The sequence below is a fragment of the Nerophis lumbriciformis genome, linkage group LG10 (genome assembly GCF_033978685.3).
Source record: "Nerophis lumbriciformis linkage group LG10, RoL_Nlum_v2.1, whole genome shotgun sequence".
Taxonomy (NCBI): Eukaryota; Metazoa; Chordata; class Actinopteri; order Syngnathiformes; family Syngnathidae; genus Nerophis; species Nerophis lumbriciformis.
Window position 1 is genome coordinate 33,886,571 of NC_084557.2, and position 26,994 is coordinate 33,913,564.

The 26,994-nt window shown below is 40.8% G+C and overlaps 1 protein-coding gene across 4 annotated transcripts in view; it reads right to left on the bottom strand.

Annotated features, from left to right (window-relative positions):
- ckap5 (cytoskeleton associated protein 5) overlaps window positions 1–26,994 on the bottom strand; it is an 86,623-nt gene that overhangs the window by 42,900 nt on the left and 16,729 nt on the right. For all 4 annotated transcript variants that reach the window (XM_061969788.2, XM_061969786.2, XM_061969787.2 and 1 more), the window contains exons 2-21: window positions 26,464–26,567; window positions 25,900–26,093; window positions 23,595–23,801; window positions 23,261–23,432; window positions 23,040–23,169; window positions 21,991–22,091; window positions 21,763–21,876; window positions 21,568–21,672; window positions 21,110–21,199; window positions 19,812–19,976; window positions 19,592–19,720; window positions 19,303–19,470; window positions 17,759–17,857; window positions 8,037–8,147; window positions 7,700–7,792; window positions 7,392–7,577; window positions 7,188–7,282; window positions 2,673–2,856; window positions 2,386–2,528; window positions 1,199–1,373 (exon numbers count right to left, since the gene is read on the bottom strand). In XM_061969788.2, the coding sequence (XP_061825772.1) occupies window positions 1,199–1,373; window positions 2,386–2,528; window positions 2,673–2,856; window positions 7,188–7,282; window positions 7,392–7,577; window positions 7,700–7,792; window positions 8,037–8,147; window positions 17,759–17,857; window positions 19,303–19,470; window positions 19,592–19,720; window positions 19,812–19,976; window positions 21,110–21,199; window positions 21,568–21,672; window positions 21,763–21,876; window positions 21,991–22,091; window positions 23,040–23,169; window positions 23,261–23,432; window positions 23,595–23,801; window positions 25,900–26,093; window positions 26,464–26,520 (2,718 nt within the window). In that variant the 5' untranslated portion in view covers window positions 26,521–26,567. The remainder of the gene's footprint in view (window positions 1–1,198; window positions 1,374–2,385; window positions 2,529–2,672; window positions 2,857–7,187; window positions 7,283–7,391; window positions 7,578–7,699; window positions 7,793–8,036; window positions 8,148–17,758; window positions 17,858–19,302; window positions 19,471–19,591; window positions 19,721–19,811; window positions 19,977–21,109; window positions 21,200–21,567; window positions 21,673–21,762; window positions 21,877–21,990; window positions 22,092–23,039; window positions 23,170–23,260; window positions 23,433–23,594; window positions 23,802–25,899; window positions 26,094–26,463; window positions 26,568–26,994) is intronic.

Below are 26,994 nucleotides of genomic sequence, written 5' to 3' on the forward strand. Positions count from 1 at the left end.
GGGGGCACAGGTCCGGTGGCCATGGATGAAGTGCTGGCTGTCCAGAGTCGGGACCCGGGGTGGACCGCTCGCCTGTGCATCGGCAGGGAACATCTCTGCGCTGCTGACCCGTCTCCGCTCGGGATGGTGTCCTGCTGGCCCCACTATGGACTGGACTCTTACTATTATGTTGGATCCACTATGGACTGGACTCTCACAATATTATGTCAGACCCACTCGACATCCATTGCTTTCGGTCTCCCCTAGAGGGGGGGGGTTACCCACATATGCGGTCCTCTCCAAGGTTTCTCATAGTCATTCACATCGACGTCCCACTGGGGTGAGTTTTTCCTTGCCCGTATGTGGGCTTTGTACCGAGGATGTCGTTGTGGCTTGTGCAGCCCTTTGAGACACTTGTGATTTAGGGCTATATAAATAAAGATTGATTGATTGATTGATTGAAAAAAAGAAGTAACTAAATAGTTACTTTTCACAGTAACGCATTACTTTTTGGTGTAGGTAACTGAGTTAGTAACAGAGTTACTTTTGAAATAAAGTAACTAGTAACTGTAACTAGTTACTGGTTTTCAGTAACTAACCCAACACTGGTTACTGGGATGTTCATATATTCCCAATTAGATGAAGAATAACTCTTAATCCTCGCAAAGAAAAGGGGGGTGAATCCAAGCGTCGTTTTGTGTTGTTCTCACCAGTTCCAGGTTTAAATTGGCTGTTAAAAGGCACCAACTTGTCCTCGCCCTTCTACTTTCCAGTGGTGAGAAGCATGATTTATGATCTACAATAAAGTTTGACGAGCAAGGAAACAAGGAAGCCGCTGATCAGTCGATCATGTCAACATTGGCACGCAAGCTCGTGATCATGGCGCCAGCCACTATAAATAGCTTGTCTGCGTTATCGTTTATAATAACAATATCACTAACACTTGGTTAATATTCAAGTAACAAAATGTAAATAGAATATTTTGGGCAATTTTGGCTGTTTTTTGTACTGAGTTCCATGGGCGGATTAGAAGAGCTCCCATTGGCTCCGCAGTAGGCAGACTTTTATTTACGTTTATTTAAGAGTTAAAATGCAAAAAAAATTAAAATACATCCGTCATCATATCTTTCATAATGATCATGAACGATAGGCAAAATTCCAGAAGAATTTGTAAAAGACATGTGACCGTCAAACATAAATGCAGCAAACGCTTACTAACCAAGATCTTATTGGAATCACCAAGTCGTCCTTTCAAGGCCAGAGGCAGATCTCCAACGTTGGCTGTGATGAATTTAGCTTCCGAAATGATAGCTGCAACTTCATCAAGGCCCTCTTTTCTGATCTTCCAGTTCTTGTCCCCAATTTTGGAAACCAAATCAGAAGTGACTTTGTCACTGAAATATGAGAGAAAAGTCTGAATTAGTTTTGTTTGGAGAGCACAGATGAAAGTGATTTTTTTTTACATTTGTTTTGAATGTCAGTATGAATGACGACAACACATGTATTGAAAATTAACAACTGAAAATCAGATATTGCTTATGACTTGTATTCTAACAAAATTAGTTCTAATTTATGTTTTATAAAGCTGGCTTGGACAAAAATTATAAAATTCTTAACATTATTTATTTTGCACACCTTTATGAGGTTGTAACTGCAATCCAGCCATTTATGTAACTCTTAATTAGACTCATGCACTTGTCAACAGGCTTTTCTTTTTCATTGCGGCCCACTCATCATGAGTAGTTTTGAAGGGCTTCAACTCTAACACGAAAGTCTGATAGGATTTAGACCCGGTGTCATAGAAGGCCAATTCCAAATACTGCAGTTTAACAGTTAGCTTTAGACACTCTTGGGGGTTTTTAACTACCGGTATAAGTTTTGAGTCATTATCCAGTTGGAGGACCCATGACCTGCAACCAAGACCAAGCTTTCTGACACTGGGCAGCACATTTTGCTCCCAGCCTTCAAGACATTGAACCCTTAAAATATTCAAGACACCCTGTGATGGATGCACCAAAGCAGCTTCAAAACAAAATCACTCCTCTGGAGGTTCCATGTTTCCTTCTGTAAACATGCCCCAAGTGTCTTGTAAAACAATGATCCAATTTTGTCCCATTTGTCCAAAAATTTAAAGATTTACAGTTACCGTACTTTTTGGACTATAAGTCGCAGTTTTTTTCATAGTTTGGCCGGGCTCCAGTGCAACTTATATGTTTTTTTCCTTCTTTATTATGCATTTTCGGCAGGTGCAACTTATACTACGGTGCGACTTATACTCCGAAAAATACGGTACTTTAGTCTGTTTCAAGTTATTTCAGTGACCATTGTCACACAGAGGAACCAATAGTTTTGTCCAATAAATCCTTAAGTAAATTGAGATGAAAATAGTCTCACACCAAACTTTACCTAATATCTGTTCTGGGTAGCAAATCCATGATGTCCTTTCCTCCTGAATCTGCTTCTTCTTGCTCCTCTGTATTGTCCCCCTCTTCCTCATTGCTTGTCTTCTTAGTGAATCTTGTTGGGGCTGGAGGTGATTGACCTTGCATCTAAGATGCAGAACACAAAAAAATACACTGCTTAAGTGACTATTTAGAAGCATAATTTGTAATGTTATAAAGGGAGTCGTTATTCAGTTTTTCTTGCAAATGAAGCAAAACAATACCGTCCTAAACTGAACAAAAAGAAATTACCTTCTCAAACTCAGAATCTATTTGTGCTAAGAGAGCTGGTTTCTCGTCCTCAAAGAACATGCGTAGTGGCGCTCCCATGTAGAGATGCATAACGCCCAGCAGGGTGATAGCTGCGGTCCTAACAGCTGGGTTAGTCGCTCCCAAGGCCGTCTTGACATTGTTGATAAAACCTTTCACGTTTATACTGAAAAAGACAAAGGTGGGTAAATATCAACAGATTCATTAATGGCGCCTGTTCGTATTCTGTAGAACATAGGTGGTGGTTTGATGCAACACTTAAGGAAAAAAATTATTACACCTCTTCTTGAAATAATAAAAAAACAACTGTATTTTCAATGAAATGTGTCAAAACCAAAAGTGTTGATCGTTTGCGTGTCCACTCACACAACAGCTGCATAAGGACAAACTAACATTTTTATTGATTTATTGAATTTAATCTAAAACAATTCATATGCAATGGACAAATTTGTAACACCTTGATAATTAATAGACACTGATAAAACTGAAACTAACATCTTCTGGTAGTTTCTAAATTGGCACGTCTGCTGAGGGATGTTAGTGCATTCTTCCATTTTTTAAAGATCATCCAAATTGCTTGTCCTCTAAACATGGACCCTAATCTTCAGCTCCCTCCACAGAACCTCCATATGATTGAGATCTGGGCTCTGATAGCCCACTTCAGAACCTTGGTTTTGGGGTCTTTCCTTCAAAAAGTTATTTAACTTTGATGCATGTTGTAGGTCATTTTCTTGTTTGAATATAAAACAATGACCCAAACTTCTAATGATAGACTTCTTGGTATTATTCTTGAAAATATCAGTTTTTGGACAGTTCTGAAAAAAGATGCCTGTGCCTAAAACAGCAAAACATCCCACCATTATACTCTCCCCACCATGCTTAACTGTAGGTATAGTACTGTTTTGGTTGAAGGCATCGCCCTTCATTCGCCTAACAAAAGCAGCATATAAACACCCAAACACCTCTTGGTTCATTAGACCAATTAATCAATGTCAACAGTTTCAGCAAATCTGTGGTAAGTATTGCCAATAAACGACATTGTTGCCGGTATTATTTTGTGACCAAATTAAGCACTGACAATAAATTATCACAAAAAAAATTATGATAATACAAGTAACCCTTTCAAATGCAATAAACTTGTCATTACTACGGATGTCCGATAATATCGGACTGCCGATATTATCGGCCGATAAATACTTTAAAATATAATATCGGAAATTATCTGTATCGGCTTCAAAATTATCGGTATCGGTTTCAAAAAGTAAAATTTATGACTTTTTAAAACGCCGCTGTGTACACGGACGTAGGGAGCAGTACAGCGCGCCATTAAACCTTAAAGGCACTTCCTTTGCGTGCCAGCCCAGTCACATAATATCTACGGCTTTTCAGACACACAAGTGAATGCCAGGCATACTTGGTCAACAGCCATACAGGTCACACTGAGGGTGGCCGTATATACAACTTTAACACTGTTACAAATATGCGCCACACTGTCAACCCACACCAAACAAGAATGACAAAACACATTTCGGGAGAACATCCGCACCGTAACACAACATAAACACAACAGAACAAATACCCAGAACCCCTTGCATCACTAACTCTTCCGGGACGCTACAATATACCCCCCCCCGCTGGTTGCTCATACAGGAAGACGTGTAGAAGAGAAATGCAAGTAGGTTCCCGCCTGCACGTACCGAAACAAAGTTTGTGGGATGACTGACAAGAGGCTAACCCTCTCAATGTAATTCTGACGAATAAACATGCTCAGGTGCTGAGAGCGATGCACACAGTGAGACCATGTACTGGTATCCAGTTTGAAAGCTGTAGACGAAGAAAAGATACACACTGACATAGCAATTTATCGATGATGGCAAATGTATTGACTTACTTTTCATTCATCTTTCGATTAATTGACTTGACTATCAATTCTATGACCATTTTTTAATGTCTCTGGACATCAAACTTAATGATTTTTATTGCCATTCAAGGCTTTAATTTTAGCAAAATCCATTTAATAATTGTTAATGCTTGTTAATGACCCGCGGAAACCCTGTAGGAGAAACTGCAGAACAAGTTCCTTTCAATCAAGTGGTCAAGCCCTGCTTCTTTGGTCATTTTAATAAGATTCAGTGTTAACTGACTGTTCGGATGTGCTTTAAACCTAATTGATTGCTTAAGTGTGTTTTCACCAAATCTTTCTTAAAGTACCAGTTGAGTGGAAAAACAAGTCGACTTTATATGCTTAATTGTGTGTCATTGATCCATTAAACCATATCCAATTGTATTTACAATCCAAAAAGTAAGGAAGTAAATATATTTTTGAAAACATATTATTTATTTATTTATATATATATATATATATATATATACATACATATATATATGTACATATATATATATATACACACACACATATATATATATATATATATATACCGTATACACACACATATACATACATATACACGTATATACACACTATATATACATACATATGTATTACATACATACATACATATGTATTACATACATACATACATATGTATTACCGGTACATACATACATACATACATATATATATACATACATATATATATATAGACCGTATTTTTCAGATTATAAATCACAGTTTTTTTCACAGTGCGACATATACTCCAGAGTGACTTGTGTGTGAAATTATAAACACATTACCGTAAAATATCAAATAATATTATTTATCTCATTCGCGTAAGAGACGAAGCAAATGTCCGCAATCGTCACACACACGTCAGCAATCGTCACACACGTTAACCAATAAGAATTCGGCGGGGGCGGGTCATGGCAGAAGTGCATTGTGGGTCAGGGCAGAAGTGCATTGTGGGTCATGGGATGCTAACTGCTGCTACATCCGTATCTATTAAAATTGATTATTTCAACATTGGCGGTAACTTGTAAAAAACTGAGAAGGGCTGAACTAAAATGGCACCGAAAAGGAAATCATATACTGCAGATTACAAGCCGGACGTAGTGAAATATGCAGCAGAAAACGGCGATCGAGCAGCAAAAAGAAAGGAAACGGCGCATACCAGAGGCGACACCGGGGAGGAAGATATCATCGGATTTAGCGATCGGGAGTGACAGATTGTTTGGTAAACGTATAGCTTGTTTTATATGTTATAGTTATTTGAATGACTCTTGCCATGATGTGTTGCGTTAACATACCAGGCACGTTCTCAGTTGGTTATTTGTGCGTCATATGGCGTACACTTAGTCAGCCTGTTGTTCACTATTCTTTATTTATTTAAAAAATTGCCTTTCAAATGTCTATTCTTGGTGTTGGATTTTAACAAATAAATTTCCCCCAAAAATGCGACTTATACTCCAGTGCGACGTATACCGGTATATGTTTTTTTTCCTTCATTATTGTGCATTTTCGGCCGGTGCAACGTATACTCCGGAGCGACTTATAGTCCGAAAAATACGGTGTATATATACTTATATATACACACACACATTATATATATATATATATATATATATATATATATATACATACATATATACACACACACACACACACATATAGTGTATAACCGCCAACAATACTCCATTTACATGTCGTGACTTGAAAATTAACCAAATATGAGCGACAGTTATTATAAGCACCAACGCAGACGGCCTATTTTAGCGGCACATTGATAGCAGTGAGCTAATGCTGGCTTACGCTGCCATTGTTGAAAACACCAAGGCGGCGGCTGCTTCTACTTCGTCTTAAACATGGTAAAACTAAATTCTAAATTACAATTCATGCATCTCTCGCCTGGTATTAAACAAATGTGGCCATGGACCGAGAGCCTGTCGACTTTGACATCCCCGAGATGGCAAAAAAGACGCTAGTTGCGGCAACTTTTTTAACCTTGGAAAATCATTATGGCTAGTTTGTTGGTTTAGCACATAGCAATGTTGTTGATGATGTAGTGTCACAATAAAGCTGCATCCGTTTAACACTCCATTTCTAAAACATATTGCTCATCCTCTTTGTGCTTGGGCTCAAAAAATGTAAGGTTATAGATAGTATCCCCCCCCCCCCAAAGTAATTGTTTTTGGCTCTCACATGTTGGTGGTGAAGGGATATGTGGTTCCTCCCACTACGTCACGGATCACGTGACTGGCTTCCTCATTCACTCTCAAAACGGCTCGGGAATCTCTTTGAGATTGATACTATTTTGATCGTATCTATTTATTTGCAAAGTTTAGAAGTCTTTTGGTGTCATAAAATCAAGATATATATAATAGGTTCAATATAGAGGCTCTACTTGTACTTTAAAACATATTAAAAATCCATTTCACATTTAAAAATGTACCAAAATGAGGTACAATTATTTACCATCAAGAATTTTATGAATATTGCAAACATTAGGCATAATTTTTGCGAAATGTTCAAAAGTCCCTAAGGTACTAATAATTATGTCCTCAGATGTATATAAGATGTTCATTAAATCAAATTGTATTTACCCAGCAAAGCCAAACTCCTTCATGGCATTAGCCAACCAGTTGAGAGTCTCTGCTTGGTTCTTTGGATTCTTTTGTGCAAACGCCAACGATACAACCTACCGAAGAAAAAGGTTTATGCAGCATTGGTGTTAAGGGAAATCACTTGCCGGGGATCGAATAAGTTAATTCAGTTTTTAAAAAATTAATAAAACGTTTTAAATAAACCTGTTCAGCAGTCCAAGGTAGCGAGCAGGCCACCGCAATTGCAGTCATTCCCTCCTTGGCTTTCACCCCACATTTGATGTCTCCAACTTTATCTACCAAGCCATCCAAGACCACAGAGGCTGACGTCTTGGAAAACTCCCCTCTCTGAGCGATGAGAGCCACAATGTAGAGCTTCATCTGCATGACCTTAACAAGAGTAAAAAAGTCAGGTTATCCAACTTTAAGTGGTTTCATAATATAGTTAAATTAAGAACAATTTCTGTCTTTCATCCAGATTCCGACCAAAATATAATTTAACACAAAGTTACCTGAAAGTTTGTCTCTTTCCACCCTGGTTTTTTGGCCAACATCCTGACTAAGGCCTGGCATGGAATTGTTGTCTTATCCAAAGTCTCAACAGCCTGGAAGCAATTATGACTTTTAACACTCATGCATTCATTATGACAAACTTTTCTGTCAGGATCAAAGAGCTTTCAAAAATAAATAAATAAAAATAATTAATCAATAGGATGAGATGGTTTCACTCATAATTTGGGTGCGTTATGTGATTCCTTTCTGGCATGTATTAAATAATTAGAAGTCTATTCCAACTATCAAATGCCAAAGTAAACGGTGACAGTTTCCAAAATGAAACAAAGACACCACCTTTTGAAATTCTTCCATACTGGCGAGTCTCTCCTTCCAGTTAGCAGAATCCAGCTGTTGAACGCAGGACGCAGGAAGTACGCTTGCTGCCTGCTCCTCACAGACCTCTGCCTGCCATTAAAACACAAACATGTTAATTATCTGGGAGAAGAACAAGTGTGAGGCGAAGCAACAACAACTGTGCAACATGTACACATGTGTTTTATTGAATGCAAATCAATAAGCAAACCCCCGTCTTTGATATCGTCTGCAAAGATAATTGTAGGTGATTCCTTATATTTTAGATTGTTGATATATTTCTTCCAATAAAGATGTTAGAGCCAATCCATCCATCCATGGATGGATGTTAGAGCCAATCCAAAGTAGATAAATACATATATATGCCAAACTATCTAGAAAAAAAACATCTTAGCTTTGTGTTATACTGTGGATAATACATCTGATAATTTTTCAATATGTTGATTGTAGCTGTAACATGACATATGACAGTGATTACAGGACTCATTTATCAAAAACATTATTTCTTAAGTGCACAAGTTTCCATGTCTTCTGTAGGGAAAACCAGAGTGTGTCACAGACACAACCAGGGGCCTCATGTACTAAACGTACGTACACACAAAAACTTGATGTATGCCCTTTTTCACAGCAAACTTGACATGTATCAAGAGTGAATTGAAGGTGGAAATGTGCGGTGCCTCACGCCAACGTCATGTTTCACGTCTACCGGTACACATTGTTCAGGCTTTGCCAAAATTCAACATTTGATTTCAACAATGTAAATAGATCAAGGCAAGGACACAACATTCAATGCATTCAATGATGCCAGGGCTTCTCCTTAATGTAACTGATCGTGGCTGTGCGCCACGGCAAAATATTAGCTGCCACACCTTAAAAGCGAGGGGTTTTTTTTAAGTGAAAATTTTCCAACAACACCAGAAATGGATGCTAGATTTGTTGCTATTCGTTTTTCATTTAGAAAGAGTGACTAAAAAGATTTTAAAAATCTATAGAAAGTTTTTTTTTTTTTTATAACGTATATTGTACAATGAGAAGCAAGAATTGAAACATAGAACAAAACAATATGTACCGGTAAGCAAAAATACATGTTAATATTATAATTAACATATTTGTTTTAAATGTATGTATAGATGCGTTTGCCTTTTCATTAAAATCAATGCATCATAGCAAATAATATGACTTCATATTGACCACAACCCTAGTCACGCACCCACAGCCACAGCTATCTTTACAATCTGGGGGAAACCCTTAATGCTTCATATTAATATTTGTGAGGATGTCTATCAATTTATCAAGGTGATCGTTTTGCAACCTATTGCTGTTACAAAGTGTTCCTATGACTGCAGCACAGCTTGGCCAGACCTGGCCGGTGACAGCAGCCACCGGTGGTTGCGGCACATGAATGGCATCGGAGACGGTGGAAGATGGGCCTGACTTTGTGTCACATACTCTGCTACCCCAAATAGCTCTCCTGTGTTATAGTAATACACTGAGTAGCCAAACAAGAGTCAAAGTCTGTCATACCTTGTTTGATATGCTGGCATGTTTGAATTTTAAAGATTGCAAACTAAATATTACTTTTTGTTTTTCTTTTTTTTTTTTTACATACAACTAACCTGGCTGTGAGCAGGCTACAGTATGAACTCATTTTTAAGGCTGGGCAATATGGCTGAAAACTGCATCACGTTATAAGTGTTTTATATCAGTCGATATCAAAAATTAATGATATTGAAAAGTAGTACCAGGAGAATAATATATTAAATGTAAACATTTTTAATTGAAAACTTAACCTTCCGCTGATTGTAATCCCATGAGCTATCAAGGCTGAAAGCAAAGGAAATTTCAACAACCATGGAAAACAATCAATGCAACAACACAATTCTAAAATCACATTGAACACTTACCTTCTTAAAGTTAAGGTACAAAGAAAAGGAATATGGAAGGAATGCCTAATAAAGTGTAACAAAATATTGCAAAGTGTTATAATGTAAACATAGAGAAACCTGGGTAGAACTATTCAAGGGTGAGCGCGGTTAAGGTGGCGTGGTATTATAGATTACAACCACCTGGTCTGACTACAGTCCATTTTTAAAAATCCTACAAATTGTCCCAGTTGAGGTGACTTTTCTGGTTTTATCAACAATTTATTCGCTCTCTGCAGCACTCATTTTTAGTTTCTCTTCTCACTCCATGCAAATAATTAACCGCATCACTCCATGCAAATAATTAACCGCAAGACAACAAGATGGCACAACCAAACTTGACAGTTGATACTGTTACCTTATTGGGTGTTAGTGTGTCGCTCAATTAGCAAGTGCCTTTGTTAATGCAACCAACCTTGCTTTGCAGGGTTTCCCGCAGCGTTTTGTTGTTAAGGCGGCCGCCTTAACAACAAAGAGCCACCGCCTAACCTAACGTCTTAACAAGATCTCCAGCCACACGTGCGCATTTAAAAAACTATCTCTGTCCCCAAGCAAACGCATACACTGAGTGCATGCCAAAATACTGGGGGCGCTGTACCCTAGGACTTAAGACCATTTTAGCCAATGTACCCTAGGACTTAAGACCATTTTAGCCAATCAGAAACATCCAAAACGTCATTTCCGGAGACGGCATATAGCAAAAATGTCGGGTCATGGCAAGAAAGAATTATTATCTATGTGGACTGACAGAGAAGTAGAGCTAATTTTAAGCATCGTTTTGGAGATTAAAGTTAACAAAACTCAAAGTGTTGACTGGGATACTTGCCAGTCCAAGTATGGTGACATTCTTACCCTATTTTGGAGCGGTACGGACTTGGAGGGACATCTGAGGAATTTCCTCATCGGAAAGAGGACATCACAAAAACAACTATCGGCACTAAACTGAAAGCGATTCGTGGAAAGTACAGACAATCAGTCGACGCAGGTGGAAGAAGTGGTTACGGTCGAGTTGTTTTGCTGTACTATGCGAGCAGATCTGGGGCGGTTCTCCATCAACTACATCCATTCAATTTGGAATAGAAACATCAGATATTGACACAAGAGAGAAGAGCTCTACATCAGGTATGTGGGCGCTAACCTCATTGCTAGAAAGTAATATTGTTAAAAGGCAGATAGATGTTTTATATCTGGGGCATCAAAACATTTTTATATGAACAGCACTGCAATTACAAATGCTCTCAGATGACCACTTTCAACAATGTGGAATCATATTTTGCCCATTTGTTTAATATTATCATTGTTTGACAACAGTGTGACAAAAATACTTGCTTTGGAATCAGAAGTCAAGATGGCCAGCATATATTAAAAGTTCAGCTGTTTTAGACGTATTTAAATAGGGTTGTATTAAAAATGCTTTGAGTAGTTTTTGTAATAAATAATATTGAGTTATTATATTGAGTGGCAGCTCCTCTCTGAGCTGCCACCTTACCGTGGTAGAGGAGTTTGCGTGTCCCAATGATCCTAGGAGCTATGTTGTCCGGGGGCTTTATGCCCCCTGGTAGGGTCTCCCAAGACAAACTGGTCCTAGGTGAGGGATCAGACAAAGAGCAGCTTGAAGACCTCCATGACGAATAAAAATAAAGGACCCAGATTTCCCTCGCCCGGACGCGGGTCACCGGGGCCCCCCTCTAGAGCCAGGCCCGGAGGTGGGGCACGATGGCGAGCGCCTGGTGGCCGGGCCTGTCCCCATGGGGCCCGACCGGGCACAGCCCGAAGAGGCAACGGGGGTCCCCCCTCCAATGGGCTCACCACCCATAGCAGGGGTCATAGAGGTCGGGTGCAGTGTGAGCTGGGCGGAAGCCGACGGCAGGGCACTTGGCGGTCTGATCCTCGGCTACAGAAGCTAGCTCTTGGGACGTGGAACGTCACCTCGCTGGGGGGGGAAGGAGCCTGAGCTAGTGCGCGAGGTCGAGAAGTTCCGGCTAGATATAGTCGGACTCACTTCGACGCACAGCAAGGGCTCTGGAACCAGTTCTCTCGAGAGGGGCTGGACTCTCTTCCACTCTGGCGTTGCCGGCAATGAGAGGCGACAGGCTGAGGTGGCAATTCTTGTTGCCCCCCGGCTCAGAGCCTGCACGTTGGAGTTCAACCCAGTGGACGAGAGGGTAGCTTCCCTCCGCCTTCGGGTGGGGGAACGGGTCCTGACTGTGGTTTGCACTTACGCGCCAAACCGCAGCTCAGAGTACCCACCCTTTTTGGATTTGCTCGAGGGAGTACTTGAGAGTGCTCCCCTGGGTGATTCCCTCGTTCTACTGGGGGACTTCAATGCTCATGTTGGCAGCGACAGTGAAACCTGGAGAGGCGTGATTGGGAAGAATGGCCGCCCGGATCTGAACCCGAGTCGTGTTCTGTTATTGGACTTTTGTGCCCGTCACAGATTGTCCATAATGAACACCATGTTCGAACATAAGGGTGTCCATATGTGCACTTGGCACCAGGACACCCTAGGCCGCAGTTCCATGATCGACTTTGTAGTTGTGTCATCGGATTTGCGGCCTCATGTTTTGGACACTCGGGTGAAGAGAGGGGCGGAGCTTTCAACCGATCACCACCTGGTGGTGAGTTGGCTGCGATGGTGGGGGAGGATGCCGGACAGACCTGGCAGGCCCAAACGCATTGTGAGGGTTTGCGGGGAACGTCTGGCAGAGTCTCCTGTCAGAGAGAGTTTCAATTCCCACCTCCGGAAGAACTTTGCACATGTCACGAGGGAGGTGCTGGACATTGAGTCCGAGTGGACCATGTTCCGCGCCTCTATTGTCGAGGCGGTAATCCTAGAACCCGTTGGTGGACACCGGCGGTGAGGGATGCCGTCAAGCTGAAGGAGTCCTATCGGGTTCTTTTGGCTCATAGGACTCCTGAGGCAGCGGACAGGTACCGACAGGCCAAGCGGTGTGCGGCTTCAGCTGTTGCGGAGGGAAAAACTCGGACATGGGAGGAGTTCGGGGAAGCCATGGAAAACGACTTCCGGACGGCTTCGAAGCGATTCTGGACCACCATCCGCCGCCTCAGGAAGGGGAAGCAGTGCACTATCAACACCGTGTATGGTGAGGATGGTTTTCTGCTGACCTCGACTGCGGATGTTGTGGATCGGTGGAGGGAATACTTCGAAGACCTCCTCAATCCCACCAACACGTCTTCCTATGAGGAAGCAGTGCCTGGGGAATCTGTGGTGGGCTCTTCTATTTCTGGGGCTGAGGTTGCTGAGGTAGTTAAAAAGCTCCTCGGTGGCAAGGCCCCAGGGGTGGATGAGATCCACCCGGAGTTCCTTAAGGCTCTGGATGCTGTGGGGCTGTCTTGGTTGACAAGACTCTGCAGCATCGCGTGGACATCGGGGGCAGTACCTCTGGATTGGCAGACCGGGGTGGTGGTTCCTCTCTTTAAGAAGGGGAACCGGAGGGTGTGTTCTAACTATCGTGGGATCACACTCCTCAGCCTTCCCGGTAAGGTCTATTCAGGTGTACTGGAGAGGAGGCTACGCCGGATAGTCGATCCTCGGATTCAGGAGGAACAGTGTGGTTTTCGTCCTGGTCGTGGAACTGTGGACCAGCTCTATACTCTCGGCAGGGTCCTTGAGGGTGCATGGGAGTTTGCCCAACCAGTCTACATGTGCTTTGTGGACTTGGGGAAGGCATTCGACCGTGTCCCTCGGGAAGTCCTGTTGGGAGTGCTCAGAGAGTATGGGGTATCGGACTGTCTGATTTTGGCGGTCCGCTCCCTGTATGATCAGTGTCAGAGCTTGGTCCGCATTGCCGGCAGTAAGTCGGATACGTTTCCAGTGAGGGTTGGACTCCGCCAAGGCTGCCCTTTGTCACCGATTCTGTTCATAACTTTTATGGACAGAATTTCTAGGCGCAGTCAAGGCGTTGAGGGGATCCGGTTTGGTGGCTGCAGGATTAGGTCTCTGCTTTTTGCAGATGATGTGGTCCTGATGGCTTCATCTGGCCAGGATCTTCAGCTCTCGCTGGATCGGTTCGCAGCAGAGTGTGAAGCGACTGGGATGAGAATCAGCACCTCCAAGTCCGAGTCCATGGTTCTCGCCCGGAAAAGGGTGGAATGCCATCTTCGGGTTGGGGAGGAGACCCTGCCCCAAGTGGAGGAGTTCAAGTACCTCGGAGTCTTGTTCACGAGTGAGGGAAGAGTGGATCGTGAGATCGACAGGCGGATCGGTGCGGCATCTTCAGTAATGCGGACGCTGTATCGATCCGTTGTGGTGAAGAAGGAGCTGAGCCGGAAGGCAAAGCTCTCAATTTACCGGTCGATCTACGTTCCCATCCTCACCTATGGTCATGAGCTTTGGGTTGTGACCGAAAGGACAAGATCACGGGTACAAGCGGCCGAAATGAGTTTCCTCCGCCGGGTGGCAGGGCTCTCCCTTAGAGATAGGGTGAGAAGCTCTGTCATCCGGGGGGAGCTCAAAGTAAAGCCGCTGCTCCTCCACATCGAGAGGAGCCAGATGAGGTGGTTCGGGCATCTGGTCAGGATGCCACCCGATCACCTCCCTCGGGAGGTGTTTAGGGCACGCCCGACCAGTAGGAGGCCACGGGGAAGACCCAGGACACGTTGGGAAGACTATGTCTCCCGGCTGGCCTGGGAACGCCTCGGGATCCCCCGGGAGGCGCTGGACGAAGTGGCTGGGGAGAGGGAAGTCTGGGCTTCCCTGCTTAGGCTGCTGCCCCCGCGACCCGACCTCGGATAAGCGGAAGAAGATGGATGGAATATTGAGTTAAGTAACACTGCAGTTGCATTAAATATATATTTTTTCTGTCAAAATTAAAATACCCCGAAGTGCTTTATTGACACACATTGTTTCCCGACGATGTTGAGGGCCATTTGACATGTTGTAAATAACATGTCACTATCTTACACCTGTGCTAAAGTGGGTTTATCCCAAATAATGTCTTCATGATTATTGAATGTAATTTTGTAAAAATCTTTATAAATAAATATATAAATAATATTTTTTTTTTTTTTCACTAGGCAAAACTCAACAGCCACAAGCACGACAAACTAAAACAAAAACTTCCAATAGAGACAAAGTTGCTGAATGCAGTAGAAGAAGACGTCCAGATAAAGAAGAGACTTCTGGACATGATGGAGAATTCAGAGAAGCGATTGTCTGACAATTTAGACAAACTAACATCAAATTACTCAGTCAAAATATTGACTTACTAAGTCATAATAAGGACATACTTAGTATCTCAAGTAACTAGGACTGTTTTGTGTTTTGTTTATACTTTACGGAAAAAATATCGAGATATATATCGTATATCGCCATTCTGCAAATGGAGCGGAAAACAAAACCAAAAATTGTAGGGTTCTTTATTTCTCTAATATTTTTATTTTTTATAAGATATTGTTATTTGGTTATTTTTTAATAAACAATGTGTTCAATTGAATCAGAGTCTGTAGTCTATTGCCCCCCCCCCCAGACTGTGGTGGCAGCGATGAGGTGGAGACGTGATGGCGACAGGCCGAGTTATACTGTTCCTTCCACCCACCCCCTTCCCCGTCCTACTGCCTATCCCGGGCAACGCCACCTCCCACCACCTTAAATAACAAATGTTCTGGGGAAAACACTGCTTTGCAACTACTTGTTTCTTATGACAAAGAAAAAAGTACATACTGTATATCGAACGTTTTATCGAAGACATTTTGTGTCTATTGCGACATTGATTATCGTTTTATTGTCCAGCCCTACCAAGTTACACAAAATTGATTCATATTTGGGGTAAACAAAGACACCCACCACTTCTAGTTTTATGGATCTCAGTGAAGCACTTTAAATGTCTAGAAAAGCACTATATAAATCTAATACAATATTAATATCATTGCAGCGACTATTTTTTCAAACGAGTGCAGCACTACTTTATCTCCGGTCCCTTTGCCTGTTTTGGCCATGCACATCCATCTTCTTCTTCCCCTTCTTCCTGACGTAGTACCACTTATTTCTTATTTGTTCCTGTGTGTGGTTCACAGCATTAACGAGCCCGTACACACTATTCCAATCACTCTTTTCTTTTGCTGGAACCACGATAAAGAAGCACCTCTTAATAAATTTTGATTGGGCAGAGTGTGCAGATATCAGACACATGACTAATTTCAATATGATTTGCGTACTTATGAAGTGGCGTGGTCTGGGTGTGCCCTGCCACGCCAACATGTGCGATCAACTCCATGTTGATTGGGATGTAAAAAAGAAATCTGCTTGGATTAGTGGGCGCGCACACTTACCGTATTTTCCGCACTATAAGGCGCACCTAAAAACCACAAATTTTCTCAAAAGCTAACAGTGCGCCTTATAACCCGGTGCGCTTTATTACGATTAATTTTCATAAAGTTTCGATCTCGCAACTTCGGTAAACAGCCGCCATCTTTTTTCCCGGTAGAACAGGAAGCGCTTCTTCTTCTACGCAAGCAACCGCCAAGGAAAGCACCCGCCCCCATAGAACAGGAAGCGCTTCACCCGCCCCCATAGAACAGGAAGCGCTTCACCCGCCCCCGGAAGAAGAAGAAAAAACGCGCGGATATCACCGTACGTTTCATTTCCTGTTTACATCTGTAAAGACCACAAAATGGCTCCTACTAAGCGATCCGGTTCATAAAAAGACGCAATCTCTCCATCCGCACACGGATTACTACCGTATTTCACAGCAACTGAACCGCACTGTGGAACGGGAGCACGTACGGTGAATATTCGCACCACAGGGAATGAGAAGTCATCCTTCACTGTGGTTCTAGCTTGCCATGCTAACTTCCACTCATGGTGATATTCAAAAGGAAGACCTTGCCAAAAGAGACCTTTCCAGCCGGCGTCATCATAAAAGCTAACTCGAAGGGATGGATGGATGAAGAAAAGATGAGCGAGTGGTTAAGGGAAGTTTACGCGAAGAGGCCGGGTGGCTTTTTTCACACAGCTCCGAAGGCGAACACACCTTCACTAAGACGGGCAGACAGCCTCGGACGACATACGCCAACATTTGCCAGTGGATCGTAAATGCTTGGGCAGATATTTCGGTCACAACTGTGGTCCGAGCTTTCCGGAAGGCAGGATTCACAGAACAACAGCGACACTGACTCCCGATGACTTCTACGAGACGGAACCGGCCATTTTGGATCCCACGCTTGCGCAACTTTTCAATTCGGACACCGAAGACGAAGAATTCGAAGGATTTACGAATGAAGAATAACTTCAGAAGGTGAGCGCTATGTTTATTTTGTGTGTTGTGACATTAACGTTCGAGCAACATTATGTTACTATTGCTCTACACCATTTTGAATTTTACTATGTTTGTGATTGCACATTTGCGTACATTTTGGGACAGAGTTGTTAGAACGCTGGTTTTCAATATATTATTAAAGTTTGACTGAACTATCTGACTGTTTTTTTGACATTCACTTTAGCGCAGCGTTTTTTTGACATTCACTTTAGCGCAGCGTAGGCGCGGCTTATAGTCCGGGGCGGCTTATTGGTGGACAAAATTATGAAATATGTAATTCATAGAAGGTGCGGCTAATAATCCGGTGCGCCTTATAGTGCGGAAAATACGGTAAATGCATTGTTTTTTCGGCTTAAGCCATTTTTTGGATTTGAACGTACGTCCATTTTTTGTAAGAAATCCACAAAACTCTTTTCATACATGAGGCCCCAGGAATTGAGAGATGTCATTGACAGCAGCAATGTGGCTACATTGCCGCAATGGCCTAATAATATTTCATACTTACCGACAGTTCACTTTCTGTAAGCTCTTTACTGTCTGTGGTCTTCTTTGGTTTCCCAGCGGCAGCAGAAGCCGCCTTGCCTTTCTTCGGTGGACCAGCAGACTGCAAGACAAAGGAATAAAGAGCATGAAAAGAAGACATTACACAGTCAGGATTTTGGTAGATGATCAGCGACATGACGACGGATGGATTTTTTTTTAATGCATTCTAATTAAATAAATTCAATCAAAAGTTCACTTAAAATGAAGCCTATGGGAGCCATTCAATTCTGCCGGTAGAGTCCCTAAAAAACATCCAAACACCTCTATTAGGGTTTTATATACATGATGTAAGTATATATGTAATGTAGTAACGGGCACATTTATAATAACATTTTATATTTACGTATTTTGATCATTTTAAGAATACTTTAAGCATTAATTTCAAAAAAGCATCTCGACGTTTGCTTTTTCTTTTTTTTCTTCATCACTGATTTCTGCTTACTGCAGACTTTATGAGAGCTAACAAACATTACAATACATCACCTATCGTGCAAGGTCCGCTGTCATTAGGATGCCAATTGCTAGGCAATGTCTTATAATCCCGGCAAAGAAACGGGGTCGGGGGGGGGGGGGTAGCTCCCATTGGCTCCGCTGTAAGCAGACATTTATTTACATACCGTATATATATATTAATAAGAATGCATTAAAAAAAATCCATCCGTCGCCATGTCTTTCATAATGATTGTGAACAATAGGCATCCATTCATCCATTTTCTACCGCTTGTCCCTTACGGGGTCGCGGGGGTGGTGGAGCCTATGTCAAAATAAGTGCAGTTCCCTTTTAAGACATTTTATTAGATTTTAGTAGAATGTTAGACATTCTAAGCAGTTAAATTCAAATGATAGGATTTAAGACTTTTTAAAGCCCCGCGGATACCTTGTAAAGGCTAAGATGAATATAATATATTTATTTATCTATCAGGGATGTGAATCTTACAACAACTCAAGCTTCAATTAGATTTTGATTCCCAAAAGTGACGATTCGATTCAGAATCGATTCTCAATTTAAAACGATTCCCTCTTCCAATATATTATTTTGTTTATAAATCATAAGTCTTTTCACAACAGGTTAAAGGTTTAAGAGCTTCTTTTGGCTTCTGACGTATACACCAGTATATGGCAGCATATGCGAGGAAGTGCAGAGACGGCCTAAAAATGTCGAAAAATCTTTTTTGAATTTTTTTATTTGAATCGATTAAGAATAGTAATAGTAAGAATTGTGATGTGGATGTGAATAATTTTTTTTACAGGACTCTTATTTGTTCATGTTTTTATTTTGAATCTGCAAAATATAATGAGAAGGGTGGCCATGCCTCTCCCATTTCTAAACTACAAAACAGTGTGTTAAATCAATGTTCATGTGTATTTGAAGACGTTTAAAATTACAGGGAAGAAGATAGAAGAATACAATAAAAGTCTGAACAACCATCAATTTTACAACCCCCATGCAATACCTCTGCGGTTCCTGCAAATAATGTTTTAACAACTAAACATTTACGTTTTTACCTTGCTGGAGGCTCCACCTGATGTCTTTTTGGGTGGGGCAGATGACTTAGATGGGGCTTCAGCTGCAGGAGGCGGCACTTTGGCCGCCTGCTTCTTATTGACACTTCCTCCCCCTCCAGCACCTTTCTTCCCTCCTGGAAGCTCTACTTTATCAGCACACTCCTTTATCTGCCAACGTACAATCACCACAGAGCAGCAGTAAGCAAATGACAAGTTTTGTGGCCATACAACTGACAGAAGGCTCTCTTCCACTCAAATTGATCATATTCTACAGTTGCCGTTTTTATACCTTGTCAAGTTTGAGTTTATCCAAATCAGCAAGGTAAGGGTTTACAGCTTTCTCGCCCACCACTTTCATGGCAGTCCCCAAAGCTTCAAAGGCAGCATCACGCACCTCTGGAGCAGAGTCATTCACTTGCTGATAGAGAAAAATAAACAAATGTATGTGAGGAGAGAAATGTGTAACATTGGTCATAAACAATTACTCTTTATTTACTATGAACAAATACCTTGATGAGGGCAGCACAAAAGGGTTTGAGGACACCCTTAGGCAGTGTGGCCTGAGCGCAGTGTCTGAAGGAGCGGGCCAAAAACAGAGAGGCTTGCTGCTTAATGGAAGGGTTTTTATTATCCATCACGGCCAGGATGTCTTCTGACAAATTTTGCAGTGTAGTCTAAAAGAGAGTTTCACATATCAAAAATCAGACAATAAATCAGTACAGGGAATTTCCACTGCACCATTAGACTCTTGGGAATCAAGGCATAAATGTCAGTCTTGAGTTGGCTGTGGATATATGGTTTGCAGCATCTAGGGCTGAATCAAATCAATGCAAGCAATCTAACCGGAAAACCTTTTTTTCTTTCCTCACTCTTCTATTTAATTAGAAGACAAACATTGTGCAGTGGTACCTCATTTTTTGTTAATCCATCCCAAAAGGTCAGACAAAGACTAAATTATACGAAAACCGAATGCAATCATTTTTCCACATAAGAAATAATGTCAATCCAATTAATCAATCCCAGACACCCAACATTATAAAAAACTATTTTACATGAAAGTCTTAATGTAGAAAACAAATACATAAAATGCTGAATAAATAAAAAACAAAACATTTAACATCACTTATCTTTATTGAAGACAGTTGTTGGCAAAGACGCCAATAAGCGGAGGGGGCAAGGGACCACGTGCACGCAACCTTTGTATTTTGCTACAAGCTCTTACTTAAATATAACATTCTTTGTCAAAGTGCTGTCACTTGCAACTGTCTTTTGTAGTCGTACTCAAAGATGAAAAACATTCAGTCACCAACATGTGGGATTCTTTGTTTGGACACGTGATTCTGGGGAATGATACACGGGCAAACGTGTTACGTTTAGTGTTTGGTTGTACGGTAACAGATGGTATATGAAAAACCGAGGCACAAATTTGGCAAACAATGTTATAGAAAAACAAATCATACAAAAAGTGGGGCGCACAAAAACCGAAGTACCACTGTAAAAGGCAAAGGACCATAGGATTGACAACATTGTTCATTAGCAGGCTAAGAATGGCTCATGTGTGCCACAGTGACTAATAATTACTAGGATCCCTATAATTGACTTATTTTTGCAACACTATCAAGTAATCCATCCACCATCAAAAGGAGACAACTGACAGAAAGAGCAAACAGGTCTTTGTTAATTTTAAATGCAGCATTTTTTCTTTGTTGTTCAAATAATAATAATCAAATCAGTAGTCAGTAATAATCAAGTAGGGTGATAAAATGAGGTGGTGTTCAGAACTTAACTACCGTTGGCATAAACTTACCGTGAGAAAGATGGCATCAACTGCTTCTTGCAGTGCCTGGACAACTTGAGGCTTCTTTTCTTTGAATTTATCCAGAATAGTTGGAACAACCTGGGAATTAGGTAACGATAAATAATTTACACAAATAAATACCAATTCGTATTTAGTGATTATCAGTCACAGTAATATAAATATAGGATTTTTGGGTCGTTCTCCACATTTACATTCTCATCCTTTCATATTTGTATAAAACTATTTTGATGCCGTTTCTATTTACGTAACAGAGCAAAGGAAGGATGACATTTAGAACAAATTACGGCACACGAACATTGAATGCATTAATCAGCAAAATAATGATATGACAGCACAGTGTAATGAAAAAAATCAAATAACACTAAGTTAATGTATAAACACATGTATGCTGTGGGAGGTCACCAAAAAAGTATTTGCTTTGAAATTAAGATTTTCTTACAACTTACCTGTCCAGCATATGTTCCAAACTTCTTCCTGAGACCAGTGGCCAGTCCAGCCAGGCATTTAGCAGCCATTGAAACCAGCATGACATTGGCATCTTTCCCCACAACCTACAATACACAACAGTCAGTCAAAAAGGAGAAGAGTTGCACAAAAAAACTCTCTTCAGAATGTAAAGAAATGAACACAATCCAGTTAACCTTCTTGAGTGCTCTAACAAGATCTCCATAGTCCCCACCCTCTAGTTTTGGGTTTTTTGTTAGCGCGTCAACTGTTTCAAGGACTTCTTTCCTCTCTTGCCATTTTTTAGCTTCCTACAAAAACAGAAAAGAAACAAAAAAAAATGTGTGAAGTTGCACCAAATACACTAAATTGTGCATGCTGATGAACATAATACATTCATACACAATACAGTTCATGGAACTTACAATTTTATCATAAAAGTCTTTGGGTAACTTAGAGAGAATATCCACAGCTTCTAGAAGTTCATAAGCATCAACTGCAGCCACTGTGTCCTCCTCTTCCTCTTCTGGAAGAGACAGGTCAACATCAGAAACACCATCAATCAAAAGTATTTTGCTGAACATAACGCTAACTTAATTTTAGTCATACAATTGTTTTGTTTTTTTAAGATTAGCTTACCTATTTTACACAGCAAAACATAGGAGGTAAATGTCTTGCGGCTCATAGTATCTCAACGATAATCAATTCAAAGACTTATGATAGGAACTCGGGTTGTCAAAAATATTGTCACCAACACGCAAAAAATAGGCGGAGTAAATCCGCTTCACAACAAACCGTTTATGCGGCTGGTTTGCCAGAAAATAAGACGCACATTGGTCTTGAAGGACACTTATGATGAATTTTTCTTATCTGATTTATAATTAATACATTGTTTGACACTTTCGTTAAACAATGTCCAAGCGTGAAATCATAAACTTCTTGCATTTTGGCGCCTATTACCTCTGTTTTTCGCGGTTTTGCATTCTGGCTAATTATGACGTCACCGAAAGGTGGAATCACTTATTTAGACATTAAGTCAAGCTCTCAACCAGAGGGGGAGAAGCTTAGCAGAGTCTTTTGGAGAGGGTGGGGCGTGGTTTCAATTGCAATTTGGCAACGCCTCCAGAATCAAACAACTTTGAGACATACTCAAAAAAAAACGGGTTATAAAAGTGACTGTGGAGAAAAACTAGGCACAATTTTCAGCACATTCAATACTTATTATTTGGACCACAAGGAAGTGTTTTAAAAGTAGTTTAATATCATCATACAATAGGTCTCTTCTGAAACAGTATTCAATAAAGTAAAAAGGTAAAAGTCAAGGTTAAAACTGCATGGGTTCAGTCTTTATATTTTGATCGGGGTATCGAATAAGGATCGATAATAGCGGAAATTCATAGGTATCTGTATAGACTTATTCCCTAATGAGCACTATAGTACGATAAGTAGCTTGAGATGCAGTTAATAAAAATACCGTCTGACTGTTCTCCTTTTGCCTGTTGCTGTTGAAACTTTGCCTTCAGGTCCTGCTGGGAGCGCAGGAACCGACTCTGTTTGGGTGGGGTTGAAGGAATCTTCACCCACTCCTCATCAAGCTCCTTCAACTAGGCGACACACAGGCAAACGCAAACAGTTATTTTATTGTTAATGACGAATTGCACGTGTATATTGTTCTCTGATATGAGCATGTCTCACCAGTACAGAGTTGATATGCTGTAGGGAAGGTTTCAAAGCATCTCGGATCCATCTGTATATTTCTACAGCAAGCAGCTTGGCCTCATCTCTCACCGCCTTCTCTCTAGACTCAAACTGTTTGGGTAAGACCTTCACCACAGGCTTTAAAGTCACTATTTTAGATCCAAACTCACTGTGGAAAAGCAACAACACGAACAGGATAGAATCGGGTCTGGTCTGTATGCATACTATGGTCATGAAATGTGGCAAGGTTACAAAATGCGTGCTAAAGTGATCCTTCTATATAAGGAAAGTGTGTAAGGTAAACCATTATGTATAGCAAAGTCGCACTGACCAGAGAGCCTTCCTCAGAGTTTCAATACAGGCCACAACTATCTTGGGGTTTTTGTTGTCCAGTCCTTTCAGAAGCTCATCCTGCACCACCTCAGTTTTTTCTATTTCGATATACATCAGACAGATGTCTGTGCCCAGCTCCTTAGCCCGGGCCTTTGGCTGGTTAAACACTTTGGTCACCACGCCCGAAACGACATCACCCGCTGTCCTGAAAAATAAAGAAAAATACATATGATTATTATATTTTAGTTCTATATTAAATCAGCACACAGGAGAGAATGAAAGGATTAGGTTCATGTTGTAAGATTAATTGAAATTAACAGAAAAATGTTTTGGGAAAAATTTGTTCTCACAGGCAAATTTTATTTCATGAGTGTAGGCAATTCACCGAAGGGCTCATTTATTAGGCTTGCTTCCGCACCTTTTTTTACGACAAAGTTGAGATGTATCAAGAGTGAAATGTGTGGAAATATGCTGTTATTTTACAGGCGTTGGATAATTTGGCTTTGCCAACATTTGATTTCAACATTCTAAAAAGGCAAGGACACAAAATTCCCTTTTTCACAAATGCATTTAATGCTTCCTATTCTTATTAATACAATGGGACTTATTTTTACGAACTTAATTGGTTCTTTAACAGGGTTTGTAAATCAAAACATTTGAAAAGAGCAGCAAAATTCTCCTTAAGAATCTATGTGAATATGAATAATGAGTTCCAGCCTGGACAAAAGTCCCTATTTCAGTTAAGGTTTGTACTTTGAACACAATATTAAAGTGCTATATAGTACTGTAAATCAAACAACCCTAACAAGGAGGTGATAAATTACTATCACTTGAAAGAGGTGATGCTGAACGAGAGGTAGTCTTCTACTCCACTGTGAAACAAGTTCGTTTTGGTATCTTTTTCCAGAAAAATCTGTTTTCGTCACAATTAAAAACTTGCTGTGGTATAAAGTCGAGCGGCTTCCTCAATCTCTTCATTACAAGCAAGAACATAATGGCTGCCAGTGGGACACAAAATAAAATGAATGAATAAAGCGTTCATACACAAAGACATTGTTCGCACACAGACGCATATTTGGCTTGATCTAAAAGTTTGTAAACCGAAAGGTTCGCAAATAGAGGTTCCAGTGTATTTGTGAGGATGTATTCATTTATCTAGGCCAGGGGTGTCAAACTCAAATACAGAGTGGGCCAAAATTTAAAAATGAACAAAGCCGCGGGCCAAGGTTGAACAAATTAACCTTTTAACAGGGACCCAAACAAGTTTTGCATTAAATATTGAACAAGCAAGGCTTATATAACTTTATAGTGACATGCAAAATAAAATAAAAATTGAATGCCTCTTTTCTATTTGCAGCCTTCTGAGGTAAACATCAACATTAACTTTTTCCACAGGCTAATAAATTTGGAAATAAAATAATGAATAAACCAACCATTCAGGACTTTAAACTGCTCAATTTGCAACACATTGATCTAATCTGATGTGCCCAAGCCAGATACCTGACATATTTTCTGGGATGCTAGTTCATTAATGTCGGGGCTCAGGCTTTGAGCTGAGGCAACCTTCAATATCGAACAAAGGTGTTCCTCAGTCATTATATCTCGTATTCCACAGTCTTGGGGGCGTGCCTTACAGGCACTGCTTTTAACGTCCTCTACGGGCTGCCGTCACGTCCGCTTTTCATCCCTTCTAACAACGTGCCCGCCCGGTCACAAGATATGAGCGGCTTCTGTACGCACACACGTGAATATAACGCATACTTCATCAACAGCGATACGGTTTACACTGAGGGTGCCCGTATAAGCAACTTTAACATTGTTAGAAATATACGCCACACTGTGAATCCACACCAAACAAGAATGATAAACACAAAGGAACAAATACCGAGAACCCTTTGCAGCACTAACTCTTCCGTCACGCTACAAAACTGCTTTAGTCATCGTTCTCCACTGTGCTTCTTTCTCATCATACAAAGTTCCTACTTTGTGTAAATGATTCCACCACAGTAACCTGCATTTTAGCGGGAGATTGTTATAGTGGTCTTGTTCGCCTCGTAAAGATTTGCATTTCCCGCACTCGGCAGGAGGATATGGTTTCAAATGCAGGAAATAAGTGGGAGCTCCGCCTTGCTGGTCTTTAGCTTCATGGAAATGTGGCATCCAAAACAATTTAGTTGACTATCCCTGTTTTATGGCCATGTGCTTTATATAATCATAGGATTGACAGTTACAACTCATTTATGTATTTCTTTAACAACAGCATTTTTTTGAAAGAGGTATCCACTGAAATTTTCAGCACTCACTTCCCAGCAACATGGGCTTTCTCAACGTAGGCCAAGGCCGCCTCGAGTCCTTTAAGTTGAGCAACGGCATTTGACTCGGTGACAAACTTCTTGATCAGTCCGAGGTACTTCCCCCACTCTGAACTCTTCTCGTCATCTATCCTCTGGAACAACTGCAGAGCTTCTTCATAACCATTCAAACGGGCTTTCCACACCTGGAAAAACAAAAATGGCCAAGGTAAAAAGTAAAAAAAATCAACAATTTGGAGCCTTCCAATACATTGAGTGGGGTCCATTATGTGTGTTAGTAAATAAACCTCCTTATTTTAAATAAAAACAAGGAAAGAGGGTCTATTTTCTTGAAAATAGAAAATCCAAGGTGATCAAAATTAAGAGCTGTTCCAATTGAGATTCAGTTCACCATTTGCTAGATTTATGTTTATTTAACAATGTAACAAAGACAATATCCTTGACACAGTTGCCTCTCACACAGACAGGATCACACCCTTTTATGTTTTAACGTGTTGATTGTGCAGTCTTGTCTTTGTTGACGTTTGGCTCCAGAAAATATTTGTGAATTAGTACCTTATGTTCACATTTTTGGTCGATGGGAAGCTTCATCCACTCACTATCGTCCCCCATGATGACCACTTGGGGGCGGGGGCAGGCTTGCCCAAGAAGGTAGTCAACTGGAAAAGAAAACAGAAGAATTCAGTTTTACCTACCGGTAATCAAAATCGCATAAAAGAGGATGGTCAGTGCAGGATGTTCTTCATTCTAAAAAAATGCACCATCTCATCGTATAATATTGCATTTTAAGAATGTAATGCCAACTTCATTAGGTATATAATTTTGACTCTGTGGTTGGGTACCAATCACATTCGTACTGATACGGTACCAATTTCAGAATCAGTATCAGTCGTCAAAGGTTCTAATTTTCAGCTTACTAGTATAATCCATTTTTTTAATTTAACATTTAACAGTAATAACTGTGCTGTCAAGTTGTTTTGTTTTTTTACACTTTTCAACTCATTTGCCAGGCAGTACGCATTCATTTCAGTTTGTCCTAGGTGTGCTGCCATAGTCAGAAAGTAGTCTTTACCATTAAGTTAAATG